Source organism: Bidens hawaiensis, unplaced genomic scaffold, assembly GCF_021521415.1.
Source record: "Bidens hawaiensis isolate Kalapana, Puna unplaced genomic scaffold, B.hawaiensis_p1.1 tig00030905_1, whole genome shotgun sequence".
Taxonomy (NCBI): Eukaryota; Viridiplantae; Streptophyta; class Magnoliopsida; order Asterales; family Asteraceae; genus Bidens; species Bidens hawaiensis.
In genome coordinates, this window is record NW_027495182.1 from 187501 (window position 1) to 205942 (window position 18442).

At 35.6% G+C, this 18442-nt stretch overlaps 1 protein-coding gene, 1 long non-coding RNA gene, 2 other non-coding genes and 1 pseudogene across 4 annotated transcripts in view; all 5 read left to right on the forward strand.

The window, feature by feature from the left end:
* TRNAS-CGA (transfer RNA serine (anticodon CGA)) overlaps positions 1-76 on the forward strand; it is an 82-nt gene extending 6 nt beyond the window's left edge. The window contains exon 1 of the tRNA in view: positions 1-76. This exon is cut by the window's left edge and continues 6 nt beyond it. This is a non-coding gene — a tRNA (tRNA-Ser).
* Positions 77-857: 781 nt separating this feature from the next.
* On the forward strand, positions 858-3461 carry LOC143581396 (rop guanine nucleotide exchange factor 12-like). Its single transcript, XM_077064196.1, has 7 exons — positions 858-921; positions 994-1110; positions 1578-1729; positions 1798-1872; positions 1950-2213; positions 2457-2777; positions 2885-3461. Exons 1-7 carry the CDS (start codon positions 858-860, stop codon positions 3257-3259), a joined length of 1368 nt encoding a protein of 455 aa, XP_076920311.1. The 3' UTR covers positions 3260-3461.
* Positions 3462-4094: 633 nt separating this feature from the next.
* Positions 4095-4167, forward strand: TRNAA-UGC (transfer RNA alanine (anticodon UGC)). The gene has a single exon. It is a non-coding gene; the product is annotated as a tRNA-Ala (tRNA).
* Positions 4168-11527: 7360 nt separating this feature from the next.
* Positions 11528-13599, forward strand: LOC143581397 (putative pentatricopeptide repeat-containing protein At3g23330 pseudogene; annotated as a pseudogene).
* A 1577-nt stretch (positions 13600-15176) lies between these two features.
* LOC143581398 (uncharacterized) lies at positions 15177-16335 on the forward strand. The gene is made up of 3 exons (XR_013143813.1): positions 15177-15240; positions 15821-15927; positions 16259-16335. It is a non-coding gene; the product is annotated as an uncharacterized LOC143581398 (long non-coding RNA).
* The last annotated feature ends 2107 nt before the right edge of the window (positions 16336-18442 follow it).

Here is an 18442-nt window from a genome sequence, read left to right on the forward strand (position 1 = left end):
ATGTCCGAGTGGTCAAGGAGACAGACTCGAAATCTGTTGGGCTTTGCCTGCGCAGGTTCGAATCCTGCTGTCGACGATTTCCTTTTCCCATTTTGTTTTGTTTTCTTTGTTAATAATAATATCAACTTTATTTCACTTCTATACAAAATAAAGGTCAAATTGAAGTTCACATTGGAAATTTCACATATGCAGACAATTTATTTAGCAAACCTAGCTACTTTCAATTACCGTATTAAAGAACGATTGCGAAAATTTTTATACGACAATGTGTAAATTATGAAAATGATAATATTTGTTTCATTTAGGCAAGTTTTATGAAAATATGTAACAAGTCGGTTTAGATTTGTTGATTTGGTTTTTTTTTTGAACGACCAACAAAGCCCGAAAATATGTAACAAGTCGGTTTAGATTTGTTGATTTGGTTTTTTTTTTGAACGACCAACAAAGCCCGGCCACCTGAGTACACTTATTAAAACAAAAGGCTATCCACACAGAGGATAATTCACCACCCAAAGGTCGACTATGAAAACTGATAACTCGTGCGCTATATTTTGTCACGAAAAAAACTCGAACCAGTGACCTTTCGTAGAAAGAGAATATTACAAAGAAAATATAACATCGTAAAAAAATAAGTAATATTAATTTGATGTTTTAATTTGTGTTTGTAACATGCACCCCACGTTCCCTCCATTTCTCTTCCAACAACCATTTTTTCAATCTTCCCAAAACACACAAACCAAACGATCATATAATCAAATCCCATTTCTATTTCTCAATTTTCTTCCATTTTCGTACGATTCATTCTGTCAATCTTTCTGCTCGAAATTGGAAACAGTTCGAGCGATTGAAAATTAAAAATGGCCGAGGATAATTTAGACGCGAATGTTGTGCTAGACCCTGAATTAGAGTCTATATATGCAGGTGAATTACAATGTTCTTCGACTTCGTTTTGAATTCAACATATTGATTTTGGTATTTGGTGAATGTTTATAGATATGGAAATGATGAAGGAGAGATTTGCAAAGTTATTATTAGGTGAGGATATGTCAGGTGGAGGAAAAGGTGTTTCCTCGGCTTTAGCATTATCGAATGCCATCACGAATCTTGCCGGTAAGCGGGTTTCGTTTTCCATGCTTTTGTTAGAAATGAGAGCCTTTTAGGTTTTTGTTGTGTAACAAGTTAGAAGTCTAATATATCCATGTCATGTTTTTTGGTTTTCGTGACATACGGTTTGGTTTTTGGATTTTGTTTCACGGTTTTCTTGGGATCGGGTAAATTGCGCCTGGCTTCCGGTTTTTTTCAGGCTTTTTGGAGGTTTTAACTATTATTTTCGGGTTAACCTAAGCTAGTTATGTAACCGGTCTGGTTGAGTCTATCTGAACTGTCTTAGGGTTTATCAAGAAAATCACGAGTACGGTGTAATAGGGGGGTTGAGTTATTTTTTTCTCTATAATGTATTGAGAGTTATTTAATATCTGTTTTGTGTGTATTTACGATTTGGTGAGTTATATCAATTCGTCCTTGATAACCAAGCCATTAGTTTCTCATTTGGTATGCTCATCTCATTTGTTCAACAGCTTCTGTATTTGGTGAAATATTGCGTTTAGAACCGTTGGCAGCTGAGAGTAAAGCAAGGTGGCAAAAAGAAATCGATTGGATGGTAGCAGTGACTGATCACATTGTTGAATTTGTGCCTTCAAAGCAAAAAACTAATGGCGTGATAATGGAGGTCACAATTAATATCTTTTCCTGCTTGAAGAGAACTAAAGCAAAATACTAACCATGTAATTTTAACAGATTATGATTACACGGCAAAGAAGCGATGTGAATGTCAATATACCCGCCCTAAAGAAGCTTGATGGAATGCTTATGGTAAGAATTAAGAAATCACCATTTTATTATGCCTCAGGCAATTCTAATACACTTTATGATTCTTTGTGTGAACATAGACATGTTTAGATAACTTTAGAGGTCAAAGCGAATTCACCTACGCTTCTAAAGACGAACTCGGATCAAAATCAAGTAGAAGAAGGGAAGGAGATAAGCGGCCGACTCCACAAGTTCCTCCGGGCGGTTTATCTGATCTTACGAGAAATTGGTTACAGTTTCAGAAAGACTTAGCGAACCAAGTACTCAAAGCAGCCATGGCTATGAATGCTCACATTCTTACGGAGATAGAAATCCCCGAAAACTACATAGATACTCTCCCAAAGGTAATAATATAGGATACGGTTTATAAAAAACAAACATTTCAAATAATTTTTAGTTGACGGCGCAGCTTGTTATGCTTACCTGCCTCTCTATTATAATTGAATCCTTTTATTGCTGTTAATAATAAGTTTTCGTTAAAAAAAATTGTAAGAATAAAATAAAGTTAAAACTTGAGTAGTTAAACAGTTTAATTAGCATTCAAGTGACATAGTATGAGATGATCATCTTGGTGCATTGTATGGCAGAATGGACGTGCGAGCTTAGGAGACTCGATTTATAAAAATATTACAGTTGATCATTTTGATCCAGACAACTTCCTTGCGGCTATGGACTTATCTTCAGAGCAAAAAATTCTTGATCTAAAGAACAAAATGGAGGCATCCGTTATAATATGGAGAAGAAAAATGACAAATAAAGATGGGAAATCCGGTTGGGGTTCAGGTGTGAGTATAGAGAAAAGAGAGCAATTTGAAGATAGAGCGGAAACGATATTACTTATCTTAAAACGTCGTTACCCTGGTATTTCTCAATCCGCATTAGATGCCAGCAAAGTTGAACATAATAAAGTAAGAAAACTTCATATTCCTATTTGAAAAGATTTCTCATTTTGATTTTTCCATTTTGCCACCTCTTGAAACAAACAATACAAACTTATGGGTTGTTGAGTTTACAGGATGTTGGTCATGCGGTCCTTGAGAGCTATTCAAGAATACTAGAAAGCTTAGCGAACAAAGTGATGTCACGAATTGAAGACGTGATGTGTGCAGACAATCTTGCACGGAATCCTTCAGGAGATTTAAAAAGAAACTCTCTAAAAGATTCAGCATCAGGAAAATTTCCTGATGCAAAAGAAGAATTAGAAAAACTTAACTATGCGAACGCCCCAACTTCTATGACATTATCCGAGTTCATAAGTTGGTCTTCAGGACAAGAATCAAATGAAACCGAAACACTAGCAAAACAAACGTCGGCTACGAACAGTAAGAAGCATTCCTATTTAGAAAGGCTCGAGTTGCTAGGGGGAAGAAGTCCATCGACTCGCCAGTAACCAAGATTTATGTTAGTAAGTGAAGTTATAGAAATGAAGTTTCATGTGTAAATATTCGGGCTTACATAGAGTCTGTAATTTTGTCACTTGTAAATATAGGAAATACAAAAGTACTTCCAAGTAAGTGTTAATCTTGTACAACATAATTTGTTACCTTTCGCGTTAGTAAAAATATATGGTTATTTCAAATAACTTTCACCTTACTAATAATCAATGCTCTTAGAACCACATTGAGTACCTACACAACATATTCAGTTTAAGGTTTAGAGATTTGAGTCGACATATTAATGTATTATGGTCTGGTTTAACTGATAAACCGGAATGGTGGTACCATTAAAGCGGTAGGTACAATAAAATAAAGTTTAGAAGGATACTATTGAAACAATTTAAAGCTAAGAAGTACCAACTTTACTAATAACAAACAAATATTTTTTAGGAAAGAAAAACGAAAAGGCTTTCTAAAAAGTAAATATAGTTTTTAAAAGATTGGGTTTTGCGATTCAAAAAGAGGTAGCGGCGCAGCTTGTTGCCCGTTTGCCTTCTGTTTCGATGTAATCCAATGAACATGATTGTTTTAATTAATGAATGCTTATGTGATTGTCCTTTGGACGAAAAAAAAAGTAACTGACATACTTACAAGTTATGAAAAATGAGTAACGATCGGGGACAGGTGGGCTAGATTCGTAAATCGATTACATAGACACGAGTCACATGGAAATTGAAACTTTTGTGTAACTCCATGGAGATTAAAGGGAAAAAAGTGTGATTAATGTTGCTGGGCTCATCTACGATAGTTTAGTTTGATATAGATTATTTTCATAAAGAGTAGCAGGTTGGGGATGTAGCTCAAATGGTAGAGCGCTCGCTTTGCATGCGAGAGGCACGGGGTTCGATCCCCCGCATCTCCAAACGTTGTTTTCATGCTCTCTTTTTTCATTTAAACTAATTTTAAGTACAAACAAACACTAGACAAATGTTATGTTGAAATTAACTTTAAACAGTCATATGTTGTGAAGGTTGAGAACACTGTGCAAACAACCAAAAACCTGTTATTGAAGCACTTTTATACGCGAGAGATTTTGTAGAGAGAAATTGGTGCTTATATTATATATATATGGGCATTTAAAGAAGAAACTTAAAACAAGATCTTAAATTGTACTTAACACCTAGTCAAAGTAATTGATTAGGGAGATGAATGTGGTAATAAATGGATGTTTTATAACACTCTCTCTCTCAGTCATTAAAAACCTTATTAAGAAATAGTTGATACTTCATTAAAAACCTTATTAAGAAATCTAGTGGGACAAAATTTAGTAAAGGGAAAAAAAGTACAATGTGTACAATTCTCCCCCTTAAAACAATACACGTCTTTCAGTATGCGGAATTTGATCTTCTATTGTGAATGCTTGACTTGATATATGATGTCGTCTTCTCTTATTCAAACTATATAATTTGCATTGATAATGTTATATCTTTGAACTTATATGCAAGCATTCTTGAGCGCGTCATATATTGTTGAACGTTAACCATGCCTTGATAATGTTGTGGCTTGCTTGGCAAGAGAAAATATTTTGTCGTCGTATGTGAACACATAAACTAACTATGATAATGTATTTCAGGTTAATCTATATATACTCATTATAGAAATACCCAACTAGATGAGACTTATCATTATTATTTATTAAGTCTCATGATATGCAAATGGGGCATTTACATATTTTCCATTTCTAAACTTTGAAATTACATATTTTATCAAACCATGCTTAAAGAGCATTGTACATTTTGCATTAAAAACTTGTATTTTGGGAAAATATGTAATTTCAAAGGTTAGGAAGGGGAAATATGTAAAAATCCCTATGCAAATATATCGGAATATATGCCTTTTTTTTATTCTATTCAGTGTCTATGTGTTGGGTTTGAACTCGCATTCCACTTGTAAATATACAAAGAATACAATGTCATATTAGATATATAATGCACCGTTCAAGTTTAAGTATGGTACTTCTGGACCAAGCATTTCTTTTCCCTTTCTATGGGACAGCGAGGAACATTGTATTTTCTATGTATACAATTATTAAACTAGGAATGTAAACGAGCCGAGCTGCTCGTGAGCTACTCGAGATCGGCTTGTTATAAAGCTCGATCGAGCCGAGCTTAAACGAGCCTAAACCCGAGCTCGAGCATAAAAGTAAGCTCACTTGAGCCTAAACTTCACTTATCAAGCTCGATCCGGCTCGCGAGCCTAAACGAGCCTGACATTGATATAATTTTTATAATATATATTTATATATGTATTTAATAATTATGAATTAAACTATAAAATATTATGAAAAATAACTAAATAATATATAATATGTTATATACATAATAAACACACACACACATATATATATATTATATAAAAATATAAAAATTAATAATGAAATTGTAAACAAGCCGGGTCCGAGCTTGAAAAACTACTCATAAACCGAGCTTAAGCTTTACAAGTAGAGATCGAAACGAGCCGAGCTCGAGCTCTATGTAAGTTAAACGAGCAGAGCTCGAGCCTAGTCGAGCTTGGGCCCGGCTCGTTTGCACCATATATTAAACAATGAAATATGTATTATCTATGGGACAACGATGAACATTGTGTGTGTATAACCACAAGTGTGCTTAACAAATAAACTTTGCATATATTAATTAAAATATGTAACTCTTCTATATAGTTTGTTTAATGGGAAATTATACTCGAACCGCAGATCAAGATATAATTTCGTTGTGCCAATGTGTTTCACAAGCTCTCGCTAGAAGTTTGACAGTTCCTCTCGATGATGTTTAAATCATAACTGCAAACTGCAATTATAGTGAATTTTTAGAGTGACAATTTTGATATATAAATAGACACTCGAATTGCTGGTCGAGTAATAAATTAGTCACGCCACAGTTTTTAATTTCAAAATTCACTTTTTAATAGTTCGACCGTTCCTCTTGATGATCGTTAAATCAACACTGTAAACTACGATTATATGAACTTTTAAAAACAAAAGTTTGATAACTAGACATGCTTGATTTTTATCAAATTTATACCTTCCTTTTAGTAATATATAATGAGTCGATTGTACCATATATGACTGGATTTTCTTGAGATTTATATAAAAGCATCTCAAGGTACGTTTTTAATGCCAACTCTTTAGGGATTTATATATGAATGTCATTTCAAGTGTCCCGTATAATTAAGCGGTGGTGACATTCACCTGCTTTATCAAAAGTCTTTTTGGGAATGCAAGGCTAATTAAATATCAAGGGATTATCGTATCCAGTATAGGGGGATCGAATAAAAGTTTCCTCATATTTAACTAGTATGATTTGAGAAAAGCCCTTGTGCTTATAGTTGTGCCTTATTCGAGCATTATTTTCGTTTCTTTTTATTATAAAGACACTCATTTATAACCTATTGGTTTGATGTTTATGGGTGTTCGAACTTCAGGTTTAAAAACGTTTTGCTTGTCGAACGAATTATTAAAGCCTTTAAGGCATCTTGCCATTTTGGTAAATCATATATGTGTATGTACTTTTACACACTTTTATACGTGAATCGTTTTTATCGATTACATTTGTTGCTATAGCATATGCAAAAATTTCAACGACACGCGTTTTGTTTTGGTTCCACATTGTACTACTTAGTACATAATTTATATAGATCTCATTTATATTTAATATCGGTGTTCCTTTGGAACATTGTATTCCTCTTTTGAGGCAATTTTATTTCTATAATTGTATTTGTCACTTATTTGACAATAACCTTTTCTTGGGTTTTTATATTAGTCTCTTTTGAGACAGTGACCTCTTATGGGGTCGTATAGATAGCATCTTATTGATGTTTTGTATGCAACCTCTTCTAGGTTACACTAATTGCATTGTTCTGCTAGTTTGGTTATCGTGGGTATTATCTTGGAACTGATTTATCTTCCATGTTTTCTTTGCATGGCATAATTCGTGCAGTTGAATTTGATATTGGTGACTTTGTCACACTGTTTGTGAATGCATCTAGTAATTCATTTGTTCTTCGTGACAAATGTATTCGCTCTTTTAGACTTCAGATATTGATCATTTTAGAGATCAAACTTTGACAGATGCATTCTACGTTATTTATTGGCTTACCAGTCTTTCTTTATATTTATCTCCCACTAAGACTAGGTATACCGTCGTATCAAATCTGACAATAAGCATATTATTCTGAAAATAAGCTGCATGTCAATGTTTACAGACACTTAGAAATTCCTATAAGTTAATGCGAATTTAAATACCAAGTCTTTATGTAGTCCCATTTTGGAGGATTGTTGTGGTGATATTGGTACATAGACCCCATAATCTATTTTTTTTTCAGGTGGGATACTAGTTGGTTTAAAATTGCTTAATGAAGTAATATGCTCTCTTGTGGAGATGAAAATTTGCATTTCATCAAGAGCAATTAGCGATTAACTATTACTGTTCAGCTAAACTGCTTTATGTGTGAACATTAGCTACTGGATGTTCAACATTCAATAGACATATAATAGTTGTTAAAAGTTTGAGATGCGAACTCTCTTGAATTGCATGCTAGAATTCTCATGTATGATTTTAGGCTAAAAGCCAGATAACTGTTAAGTTTCACATATGATGACACAGAGATGTATTATCCAAGACCATAATATATTGCAAATGGTCTACATGTAGATAAACATGCCCATATATGAGAGATTATTTGTAGATGTGTTGCTTTTGGGGGCGCTAAAGATTTAATTGTTAAAGGAACTCACTACACATATGATAAGTGTTTTGGTAATGAGGCGTTTAAATTGCCGAGGGAATGCCTATTGAGTATTGACACTTTCAATTATTCATCACATTATGATAGTACATGGATGACCAATTTGGTCATGTCAAAAGGTTAAAGTGTATTTGGCTAAGAACTTCCGGTTACGTGCCATATTTGATATTATGTAATTTATTTGGTACAATATATTTTGGTTGATAAACCCTTTGTTTCTAACATGATCTTGTGGCCATATTTTTATTCATGTAACTTCGAAGATATTCGGTATCATTACTTACAGTTGAGTACAAAACGCCAATGAGTTCAAACACGCCCGGGACAACAGGAAGTTTGTCTACAGCCTACTCACAATTAATAGATAAAAAAAGTCATAATATATATAAACTTGTGGGGCGTTTGGAAATGTGTTTTGAAAGAGATTACAGATAGTTATAACCAAGTGGCTTGCAGGATATAGTGTTTGGAAGTGATTCTTCTTATCTAATAATCATTTTTGAGAGTGTGGAAAATTCTGTTTATTTTAGGGTTTGAGTTTAGTATAAACGACTTTGGACCAGCTTCTGGTTAACCCATGAACACGCTTTGCTAAACGTGTCGTGTTCAAGTTGACCTGGTGGGCTGAACCATTTAATTTTATAACTATTTTTTAAATGTGTTGTGTCAAAACTTAAAACTGATTGGTTATTTTTGGAGATGTAAGCGAGCCAAGCCACGAGTGAGCTAGCTACTCGAGACCTACTTGCTAAAAGCTCGAACCCAGTCGAGCTTTAAGAATCCCGGGCCTGAAAGTAAACTCCTTTAATAAACGGGCCCAAGACCGACCTTCACTTATCGAGCTCGAGTAGGCTCACGAGCCTAAACGAGCTCCAGTTTAGCCAAACTCCGGCTCGGCTCAGCTCGGTTATATCTCTCAGAATTTAATGCCAAGATTTAAAAATTAAAAGATAACGACCATCAGTTTTTTAAAGTCTAAACGTAATTATTGTATATGCATTCGTATTTTTGGTTGTAATATGTAATTTTTGAGTTATTTATATGCAAAAAGATAAAATAAAAGAAGTTTCGGGTAAAAAGGGTCATATTCGTGTCAACCTGTCAAACCTCGTGTTGTGTTCATGTGTCTGACACTAACACGATTCCAGGTTTGTGTCAGCTTCGAGTGCTCCCTAAATTCGTGACTTGGAAACACTTTTAGGCAATCGGGCCACAATATACATTGGTTATCTCTAACACTGCATTCCCAGGTTTAAAATACAAGGAAAAGAAATGATAAGATTGGATAAGAGAAGAAAAGAAAAGAAATTATATACTTAAAAGACATTCTCAAGTTAAAATAAAATAAAAGAAAAGAAAGTGTTAATTATATTCTTGAATTAAATAGAAAGAAAAAGATAAGAAAAAAAATTGTAACCTTACAATTATGCCCTCATTGACTTCAAAACTATATACAGTATTATTATTAAGGGTGCGAAGTTCTAACACGGACATGAGCATAACACGCAGTTGACGGGCTTGGGTTTAGGTTTAGTATAAACAGGTTCAGTTCAGTTTGAGTTGAGCTGGCAAACATGTTTAGCTAAATAGGTCGGACTCAGGTCAACTTGGTGAGTTCGTGGGTTAACCCACTTATTTAAAATAAACTGTTTTTATGTCATAACTTAAACTGGTAGGTCTTTTAAGTCAAAATATAGAAGTTAAAATAGAAATTTGTAGCTTGTATATTTTGTTGTAAGATAAAAAGTTCATGTTAAATGGGCTGTGTTCGTGTCAACTTGCAAAATGCTTGTCTTGTGATATGGGTCATGCGTCTGGCACGATTTCTATGTTCGTGTCGCAAACACGACATATTTAGCACCCCATCCCCATTATTGTAGTTCTACACACTTTGTAAGCAAAAAAGCACAAACTATTGTACAAAATTTGGATAAGAAGTGTTAGCGTTGCGGTCAACTCAACCTCCAATGGCAAGTTATCAACAATCCAGATTATAAACTCATGGAAAGCTGAAATGAATAAACAAGCAAACAAACAACCATAATGAAACAGAGATAGAGTGGTTGTAGATTATAGATGAAACGACTAGCCATTTATTACTTAAACAAAACAACCACCGATAGCAGAAGATGGCTTCAAAAGAAAATTTATATGGTATTGTTTACATTTGTTAATAAGGTTTGAAGTTACGAAACGGGGATGTAGCTCAAATGGTAGAGCGCTCGCTTTGCATGCGAGAGGCACGGGCGCATCTCCATTTCCTTGTTTTCATAAATCACTTATTTTGGACATAATAATAACTATGCTTTTATCAAAATCAAATTATAGAGCTTTTTCAGGCCGAAGTAGGGGTGTTCTTCGAGTTCGTTTTTCGGGTTAGGTTCTTCAGGATTTAAAGTTTTAAATTTTAACTCGAATCCCAACCCAAATCTCTCACAGGTTTTTCGGGTTCGGGTTTTATTCGGGTTGGGTAAATCGAGTTTCGAGTATCATAGAAAATGAAACAAAAAACAAAAAAAATAAAAAACTTCAATGCTAAAATTAAAACATATTCTTATTTGCTCGTAACGCAAATAATCAAATAATAAACCAACATTACTTGATAAAGTCATAATACAATTCAAAAGAAGAGTAAAACTAAGTAACTAACTTAAATCGTAATCGTCTTCAATCAGACGTGATTTGGTTGTTCGATTACGGTTGCTATTAGTAATAAACGAAAAACATTAATTAACAATAAACAACCGATCCATAATAGTTGGAATGACAACAATCGATTAGGCTCAAATTCTGATAACTTTAGTGACTAAGACTAAGCCTATTACATCTAAAAATACATTTAATTTCAAAACTAAAAGTTTATTCCGGTTTTTCAGGTTGACCCGAAACTTATAAATCAAACCCGAGAACCAACCCGAATTACTTCGGTCCGGGTTAGTCTTTCCTCGGGTTCGGGTTTTTCGGGTTAGTTTGGGTTCGGGAATGAGTTTTTTCAGGTTGGGTTTCGGGTAAAAGTGACAGCCCTAGGCCGAAGCACTAAAACCTTCAGTCCATTTGAAATTTATACTTGTTGTAGACAGTTTAATCTTTCTTTTTAACGGCCCATCATTATCATCGTACTCAGTAAATCACATCAATAGCAGAATGATGGTAGCGTCTGAGGAGGATAAAGTGTAGACAGCCTTACCTCTAACCCGTTACGAATAGAGAGACCGCTTCCGATAAGACCCCCACCTTGAACATAAAACATATCACACTCAAACGTCAGGACACCGACCGATTGGTATATGCATCTTAATTGTGATTTCACTTTTCCAATGTGTGGGCTATTGGTAACTGCCTAATTAACGCAATTTCCCTTTTCCTCACCCCAGAGCCCACACATCGGCAATCTTTAGTTACTAGGCCGGATCTGGATTAACATCAAACCGGCTTAAATCAATACGCTAGGTTACACCCTCTTGTTTGTATGTACCCAAATGCTGATTCGAATTCATGCCACATCCAGACTAATCACCACCACCACCACCACCATCATTAATTTTAATTCTCATCACCAATGTCGATTGTTACATCACTCACACCTCCGCCTCACCAATCGGTCACCATTAGACTACCAATCAATCCTCAAAACCTTCATTGCCCGAAGAGCAATTCAACCTGGCAGACAGCTTCACGCACATCTTTGCATTACCGGGTTAGCTTACAACACCATTTTAGCCACTAAGCTCGTTGATTTATACTGCTCCTGTAATTATTTGTCCAATGCCCACCAACTGTTTGATCATATTCCCAAACGAAATGTCTTTCTTTGGAACGTCTTGATCCGGGCCGTATAATGCTGCGTTTTCGTTGTATTATAGAATGATTGATCATGGGATTGTGCCGGATAATTTTACTTTCCCTTTTGTCCTCAAAGCGTGTTCGAATTTGAGCGGGATTGATGTCGGCCGGGATGTTCATCAACATGTGGTGAGGACCGGGTGGGAGAGGGATGTGTTTGTGGGGGCTGCGTTGATTGACATGTATGCAAAATGTGGTGATGTCAGTAGTGCACGCCAGGTGTTTGATAAAATACATGAACGAGATGTTGTTATGTGGAACTCTATGTTGGCTGCGTACGCGCAAAACGGGCACCAGGAGGATTGTTTGTGTTTATGTGGTGAGATGGCTAAATGCTTGGTGAGACCGACTGTTGCGACTCTTGTTACTGCTATCTCATCGGCTGCTGGCATGGCGGCACCGTTTCAAGGGAGAGAGCTTCATGGGTACAGCTGGAGACAAGGGTTTGTGGTTCAAGATAAAGTCAAAACCGCGTTAGTTGACATGTATGCGAAAAGTGGGTCGGTTAAAGCAGCAAGGAGCCTTTTCGACATGTTAATGGAAAAACGGGTGGTTTCTTGGAATGCTATGATCACGGGTTATGCAATGCATGGGTATGCGATGGAAGCACTTGAGTTGTTTGATAAGATGACTTGTGAAACGCACCCGGATCATATAACTTTTGTGGGTGTTCTCTCGGCTTGTAATTATGGTGGTTTACTTAATAAAGGGAAGGAATTGTTTAACTTAATGATAAATGAATACAAGATAACACCTACTGTTCAACATCATTCATCTATGGTTGATCTAGTTGGACATTATGGTCGCTTAGAAGAAGCTTATAATATGATAAAAAACATGGCCATTAAACCCGATTCTGGCATATGGGGTGCATTGTTAAACTCATGTAAAATACATGGAAATGTGGAGTTAGGGGAACTTGCATTAGAGAAACTTATAGAACTTGAACCCGATGAAGCTGGAAATTATGTGATTATGTCGAATATTTATGCTCAAGCGGGAAAATTGGAGGGGGTCGCAAAGATTCGCGAATTAATGACTAATAAAAAACTTAAAAAAGATGTTGCGTGTAGTTGGATCGAGGTGAATAACAAAGTGCACGCCTTTCTTTCGGGTGACACGTCTCATCCGATGTGTGATGAGATAGAGAGTTGAAACGAATTGAAAAGTTGATGATTGAAGCGGGATATGTCCCGAACGTTACACCTGTGTTTCATGATGTTGATGATGATGAAAAGATGAAAATGGTGTGTAGACATAGCGAACGATTAGCGATTGCGTTTGGGCTTATTAGTACGCGCCCGAAGAGTAAACTATTGATAACGAAGAATCTTCGGGTTTGTGAGGATTGTCACGTGGCGATTAAGTTTATATCAAAGATTACTGAGAGGGAGATTGTGTTTAGAGATGTTAATCGGTACCATCATTTTAAAGATGGTTTGTGTTCTTGTGGGGATTATTGGTAAGTTATTATTTTTACTATTATTGTTAGTTTCTTTTTTTGCATTTTTGATAGATGCATTTGGAACCAAGTGGTAAGTACTTGCTTTGCTAGATCATTTTTGTAAGACGAATGTAACGTATAATTGAACATGTAATTTAATTAAAGAAGATGCTTGGTTGTTAGTTGGTGCCTCCTTTCTATAAAGGTAAATACAAGAAAATTTAATGAGAGAGTCAACAGCATCTTACTTTATATCTATGTTTGAGATGACACTTACAAAGGTAATATACATGTCGAGCCCGAGCAGAGCTTGACCGCGAAACTCTATATACGGGTTGTGCTCGAGTTTTAGATAATAGATATAGAACTTGAAACGAGCTTGAGCTTAAACTCTTGTAATGAAATGGGCTGAACTCAGAGTGTAGGTTGGTTCATTTAAGCCTCTATGTTTGAGATGACATTTACAAAGGTAAATATACTAGGATTTGGGACGTTGTTTTCAATGAAAATATATTTGTAAAATTAACAAATTATTGCCCTGCAAGAACTGCCCCTGGACTTTAACAGGGGTTTTGGCACATCTCAAGTTCCATTCCAATGGAGGTTTCCTTCACTACAATTACACAATTTCTGAATATAGCCCAGAAAATTCAAAAATCTGAGCAAATTCATCAAGGTTATATGCATTGCTTTTCGATCCTCATGAGCTTCAACCACAATCCTACATATGGGTGAGTTTTCCTCTTTCATCTCGTTTTATTACATATTACTATGATGAATTTAAGTGTATATTTTGTATGACTGTATCGATTTGAAGCTGATTTTCATGTGCATAAATGGTTAATTATGTAAGATAGATATGATCATGTGTTTTGTGAGTAGTGAATCTCATTGATTTGTGCAAATTCTTATAAATATTTCTTTAGCTTTGGCAAATGTTAGGGGTTGTTTGGGATTTTACCAATTTAAACAACTTGATGAGCCAAATGTTTGAAGATCGAGTCTACATGAAAATGCGTGAACACGCGGGTTCATTATATGCGTAAACATGTAACTTATTTCACCTAATTAAGCATAAGCACTTTTGCTTGTCTAAACACTCAAAAAGTGCTTACTAGTTATTATTTAGGTTTTGCATTTTCACCGTTTCTTTTGTCTGTCATTTGCAAAAAATTGAATGCCCTTGTTTGTATTAGCAGTACACGAACTAGGACTTATGAAAACATGATACCCTTTATCAGGCGAGTGTGGTGTGGGGTGGGGTGGGGGAGCATTTGTGTGTGATTAGAGGTCTTCTAACAAAAATTGTGAGGGTAAAAGAGAAATTACTGATATTTATTACAAGTACACGTATGCAGACTATTAACCAATGACCCTATAAGGCTTAGTTAACAGGCCTAGCGGCTAACCCTAGTTAACATTTGTGCATATATATGTTTCACCATTTACATTGGTGATATCTAGATCTTCAGTTCCTCTTGTGAGAAAAGGTAAATTTAGATCTCTCTGATCTGGCCATTGTTTAGTGATCTTTAGTTTAATCAAGTTACTTATCGTTAATTAATCGATTAAGTTGATCAAGAATGGAAGGTTGATCAATGAAGTCCTTTGTATAAAGAATTGTGCGCGCAGGATTCGTTAGTTTTATACAATTACTTGTTCCCATATTATGTTGTGTTTTGGATACGATGGTATTGATATATAAGCTCGTGTGATTGTGTAGCTTAATGATGTTTCAAAAAACCACCCAAATGCATTTGATTTTGTTCGTATCTAATATTGATCACTTTTCCCCCCATTTACACTCTAGGTCTCAAGCTTCTAGTCGTTCAGGCAAACCGTTGTGCATTTGTTGCATCAGATGGAGTCTCTTGATATGGTTGATGGCGACAAATTTAGCTTACGGTATGTGTGGATTAAAATTAACATCTTTAGCGTGTTTTAGTTTATATTTGCTTATATATAAACCTGTAGGGATTTGGTACTAGTTTAACATTTCTTGGTATCCCTTGAAACCCTAGCTTGATAATTATGACTTTCTTAAATCATATATGATTTCAGGGATCCAACTTGTTAAGTCTTCATTAATGGGTTGTATGGATATGGGTCAATTCGGGCTGTTATTATTGGCAAACTAAAACGGGTGGGTCGAACAGGTTAAAAAGCTCAAAATTCATATGTTCAAATGGTTATTTTCTCCTAAATTATTCTATTTAAAAAAGAATACACATTATATTTTAGTAATATAGTTTTGTAATTATATCTAATACAATAATAACTATTTATTAAATTCAAAGTACCTGTTTTGATCCGAACCCATTTTGACTCGATTATTTTGCCACATATACTGATTAGGGAATATAAATAACAAGGGACTCAAATACAAGAAAGCTTGCAATTCTTTGTAATTTTGTATGTTCCAAGAAAAACCTAAATTGCAATTATATATATTTTTAAAGATTCTAATTTTTAATTGAAAATACAGGAGTTATGCTGCTAGCATTTGCATGGATGACCCGAGAAAATGTTGGCCCTTTCAAGAATTAATTGACTATCACGAATTCAAGCGTCTAGAAGGAAGCACTCCTAGACGTAAGCGTTAAAAGTCCGTTTTGAAGTGAATATAATATATATATGTGTGTATATATAAGAACTTCAAGAACGCTTAACAATCAATCATTTTATTTATTTTTTTGTTTATTTATACATATAATTTTATTTGAGGTTTGTTTTGTTATTTATTATATGTAATTTTATGTTTACATATATGTAATCACAAAGTTACATATATAAAATAAATAAATAAAATGATAGGTTGTTGTGAGTTCTTGAAGTTCTTAAATTTTTTGTAGTTCCAAAGAGATCCAACCCCTATATATATTTCTTGATGCTGATTTTCAGTTTCCATGTGGTTTTTTGACAGCTACGGAAGTACAAAGCAATCCAAAGGGAAAAGAGGTTGTTTCTATAAATCCAGCAGGTATATGAATAGATTTTGAGATATTGTGTCTAATCTATAAAAAGCGGGACGGTTGAATAATGGGTTAAAACATTTATTTTAGTGTGCCGGTCAAACGGGTCGGTCAGAACTGACCCTAACACATTTTGGCTCATTTATTTTAATACTGTATAAGTAGTTAATGTGCCAAATATGCTTGTGAACTCTTCATTAGACCATCCGTAATCTGATCTTTTTGGTGGCAGTTTGATGCCAAACGCTGGGGAACCCCCCCCCCCCCCCCCCCCGGTGGCGTTTTGGTTGGCATTGTGGTGGTGAACTTTGTGGATATAACGTGAGGAAGGAGACGTTTTGTGAGAGAGGGGGAATAATTAATGATTACAGGAGAGTTATGGGCAATGTTGTTGAGACCGGACCGGACCAGCCGGTCCGAACGGGATTCGGTTTGCTGACCGATCCAGTTATGTGTGTTCGCTCGGCTCCCAAAGAACCGGCCGGTCCGACCGGAAAACCAGACTGGTTGAACTGGTTTACTATGAAAAAAAATATTTTTTTTTTGAAAAATCTTTTTTTCAGCCTACCCGTCATTTTTTTGACCAAAGTTGTTCAGCCGGTCCGACCGGTGAATCGGTTGCCCGTCCGGTTCGCTGTCCAATCTGGTTGTGAAAACATTGGTTATGGGCATTTTACCACTACACTTGTTTTTTGCAAAATGTTGAAATGCTGACTGGGCGCCACAAGGCGTAAAATGCTTGGGGTGCCTAGTCTTGACTACGCATGGTTTTACTAAAAATTTACTAAAGTAAAACAGAGTTAGGACATTTCAAGCATTGGAATACGTTATATGTCTTTTGACCGGTTTGATAGGTTTAACCTTTTACTTTGTTTAACATGTTACCCATTATATATTATGTTTTTAGATGCTGACTTTCAGTTACCCTGTGTGGTTTTTTGACAGAGCCAAATGCTCAAAGAAAGAGAGGTCGAGAGGGAAACAAGAGTGGTTCTGAAAATCCTGCAGGTATATGAATAAATTTTGGGATATGGGGTCTAATCGGTAAACAATGGGACTGTTGAATCATGGGTCAAAACATGTAACTTATATGTACTTTTTGTTCATTTCTTTTAGTGCTGTAGGTAGCTAATGTATCAAATATGATTGACTGTGAACGCTAAATTTTTAAAGTAAAATGAGTTAGGACATTTTAAGTTAACTTTATGCATTGGAATACACATTAGGCAGCTTTAGACCTGTTTGAACCTTGTGATATGCTTTACATAATATTCAATTTTTTTTTCCGTTTTGTTAATATATTAGGTAGCCAGTGTGTTAAATATGATCATGATATCTGAAAATTATGATATAATTTCTTTTAATAAAACAATTCTGGACATTGTAAGCCACGAAATACACTAGGTGGCGTTTGACCTGTTGCCATTTGACCTGTTTCATTGTTAGCTATTTTTTTTCTTCATATTTTACCTTTTTTAACCCGCCAATTAAATATAATCTGAATTGCAATACTGTTCTGTTCATCTTTTGTAAATACAGTTCTGAAACCAATATTACTTGATTTAGGACAAATATTGGCCCCTTTGACCTATTTTGATGGTAGCTCTCTCTCTCTCTCTCTCTCTCTCTATATATATATATATGTTTTATGTGGTTGACCCATTGACCTGAAATTGACCTGTTTGCAGCCCCTAATGTTGAATCTTGTGGTGTGGGAGGAAACGCCAACGATATTGATGTTGAAGAGGATTCAGATTATCATCTCACCGTTGGAGAGTTTGCCAGTAAAGTAAAGGCTCTTAACATTAAAAAGAACAAGAAGAAACAAAAAGCACCGGAAGTTGAAGGGTCGGGACTTTTTGTGGCTGAACCACAGCCTACTGTTTCATTTGGCAATCTTGAGCTGCTTAGTTCGGTGGCCGTGGGCATGATGCTTGAGCCTGCGGCAGAAGTTGTTGGGGCCAGGGTTCAGGCTCCTGAAGAGCCACGGCCTGAAGCTTCTTCTGGCGGGCTCCAGGCGCTTGGTTTAAGGTCCAGAATGTGTGAGCCTGCGGTGGGTATTTGTGGGGCCAGAGTTCAGGCTCCTGTAACGGCCCCGGCCGGGCCACGTGAGCATGTGGTCATGGTGTGTAGGG

Coding starts and splice junctions, on each gene's coding strand:
- LOC143581396 (XM_077064196.1), top strand. CDS start 858: ATGGCCGAGGATAATTTAGACGCGAATGTTGTGCTAGACCCTGAATTA. Junction 1,111..1,577: donor TGCCATCACGAATCTTGCCG/GTAAGCGGGTTT, acceptor TTTGTTCAACAG/CTTCTGTATTTGGTGAAATA. Junction 2,778..2,884: donor GCAAAGTTGAACATAATAAA/GTAAGAAAACTT, acceptor TTGAGTTTACAG/GATGTTGGTCATGCGGTCCT.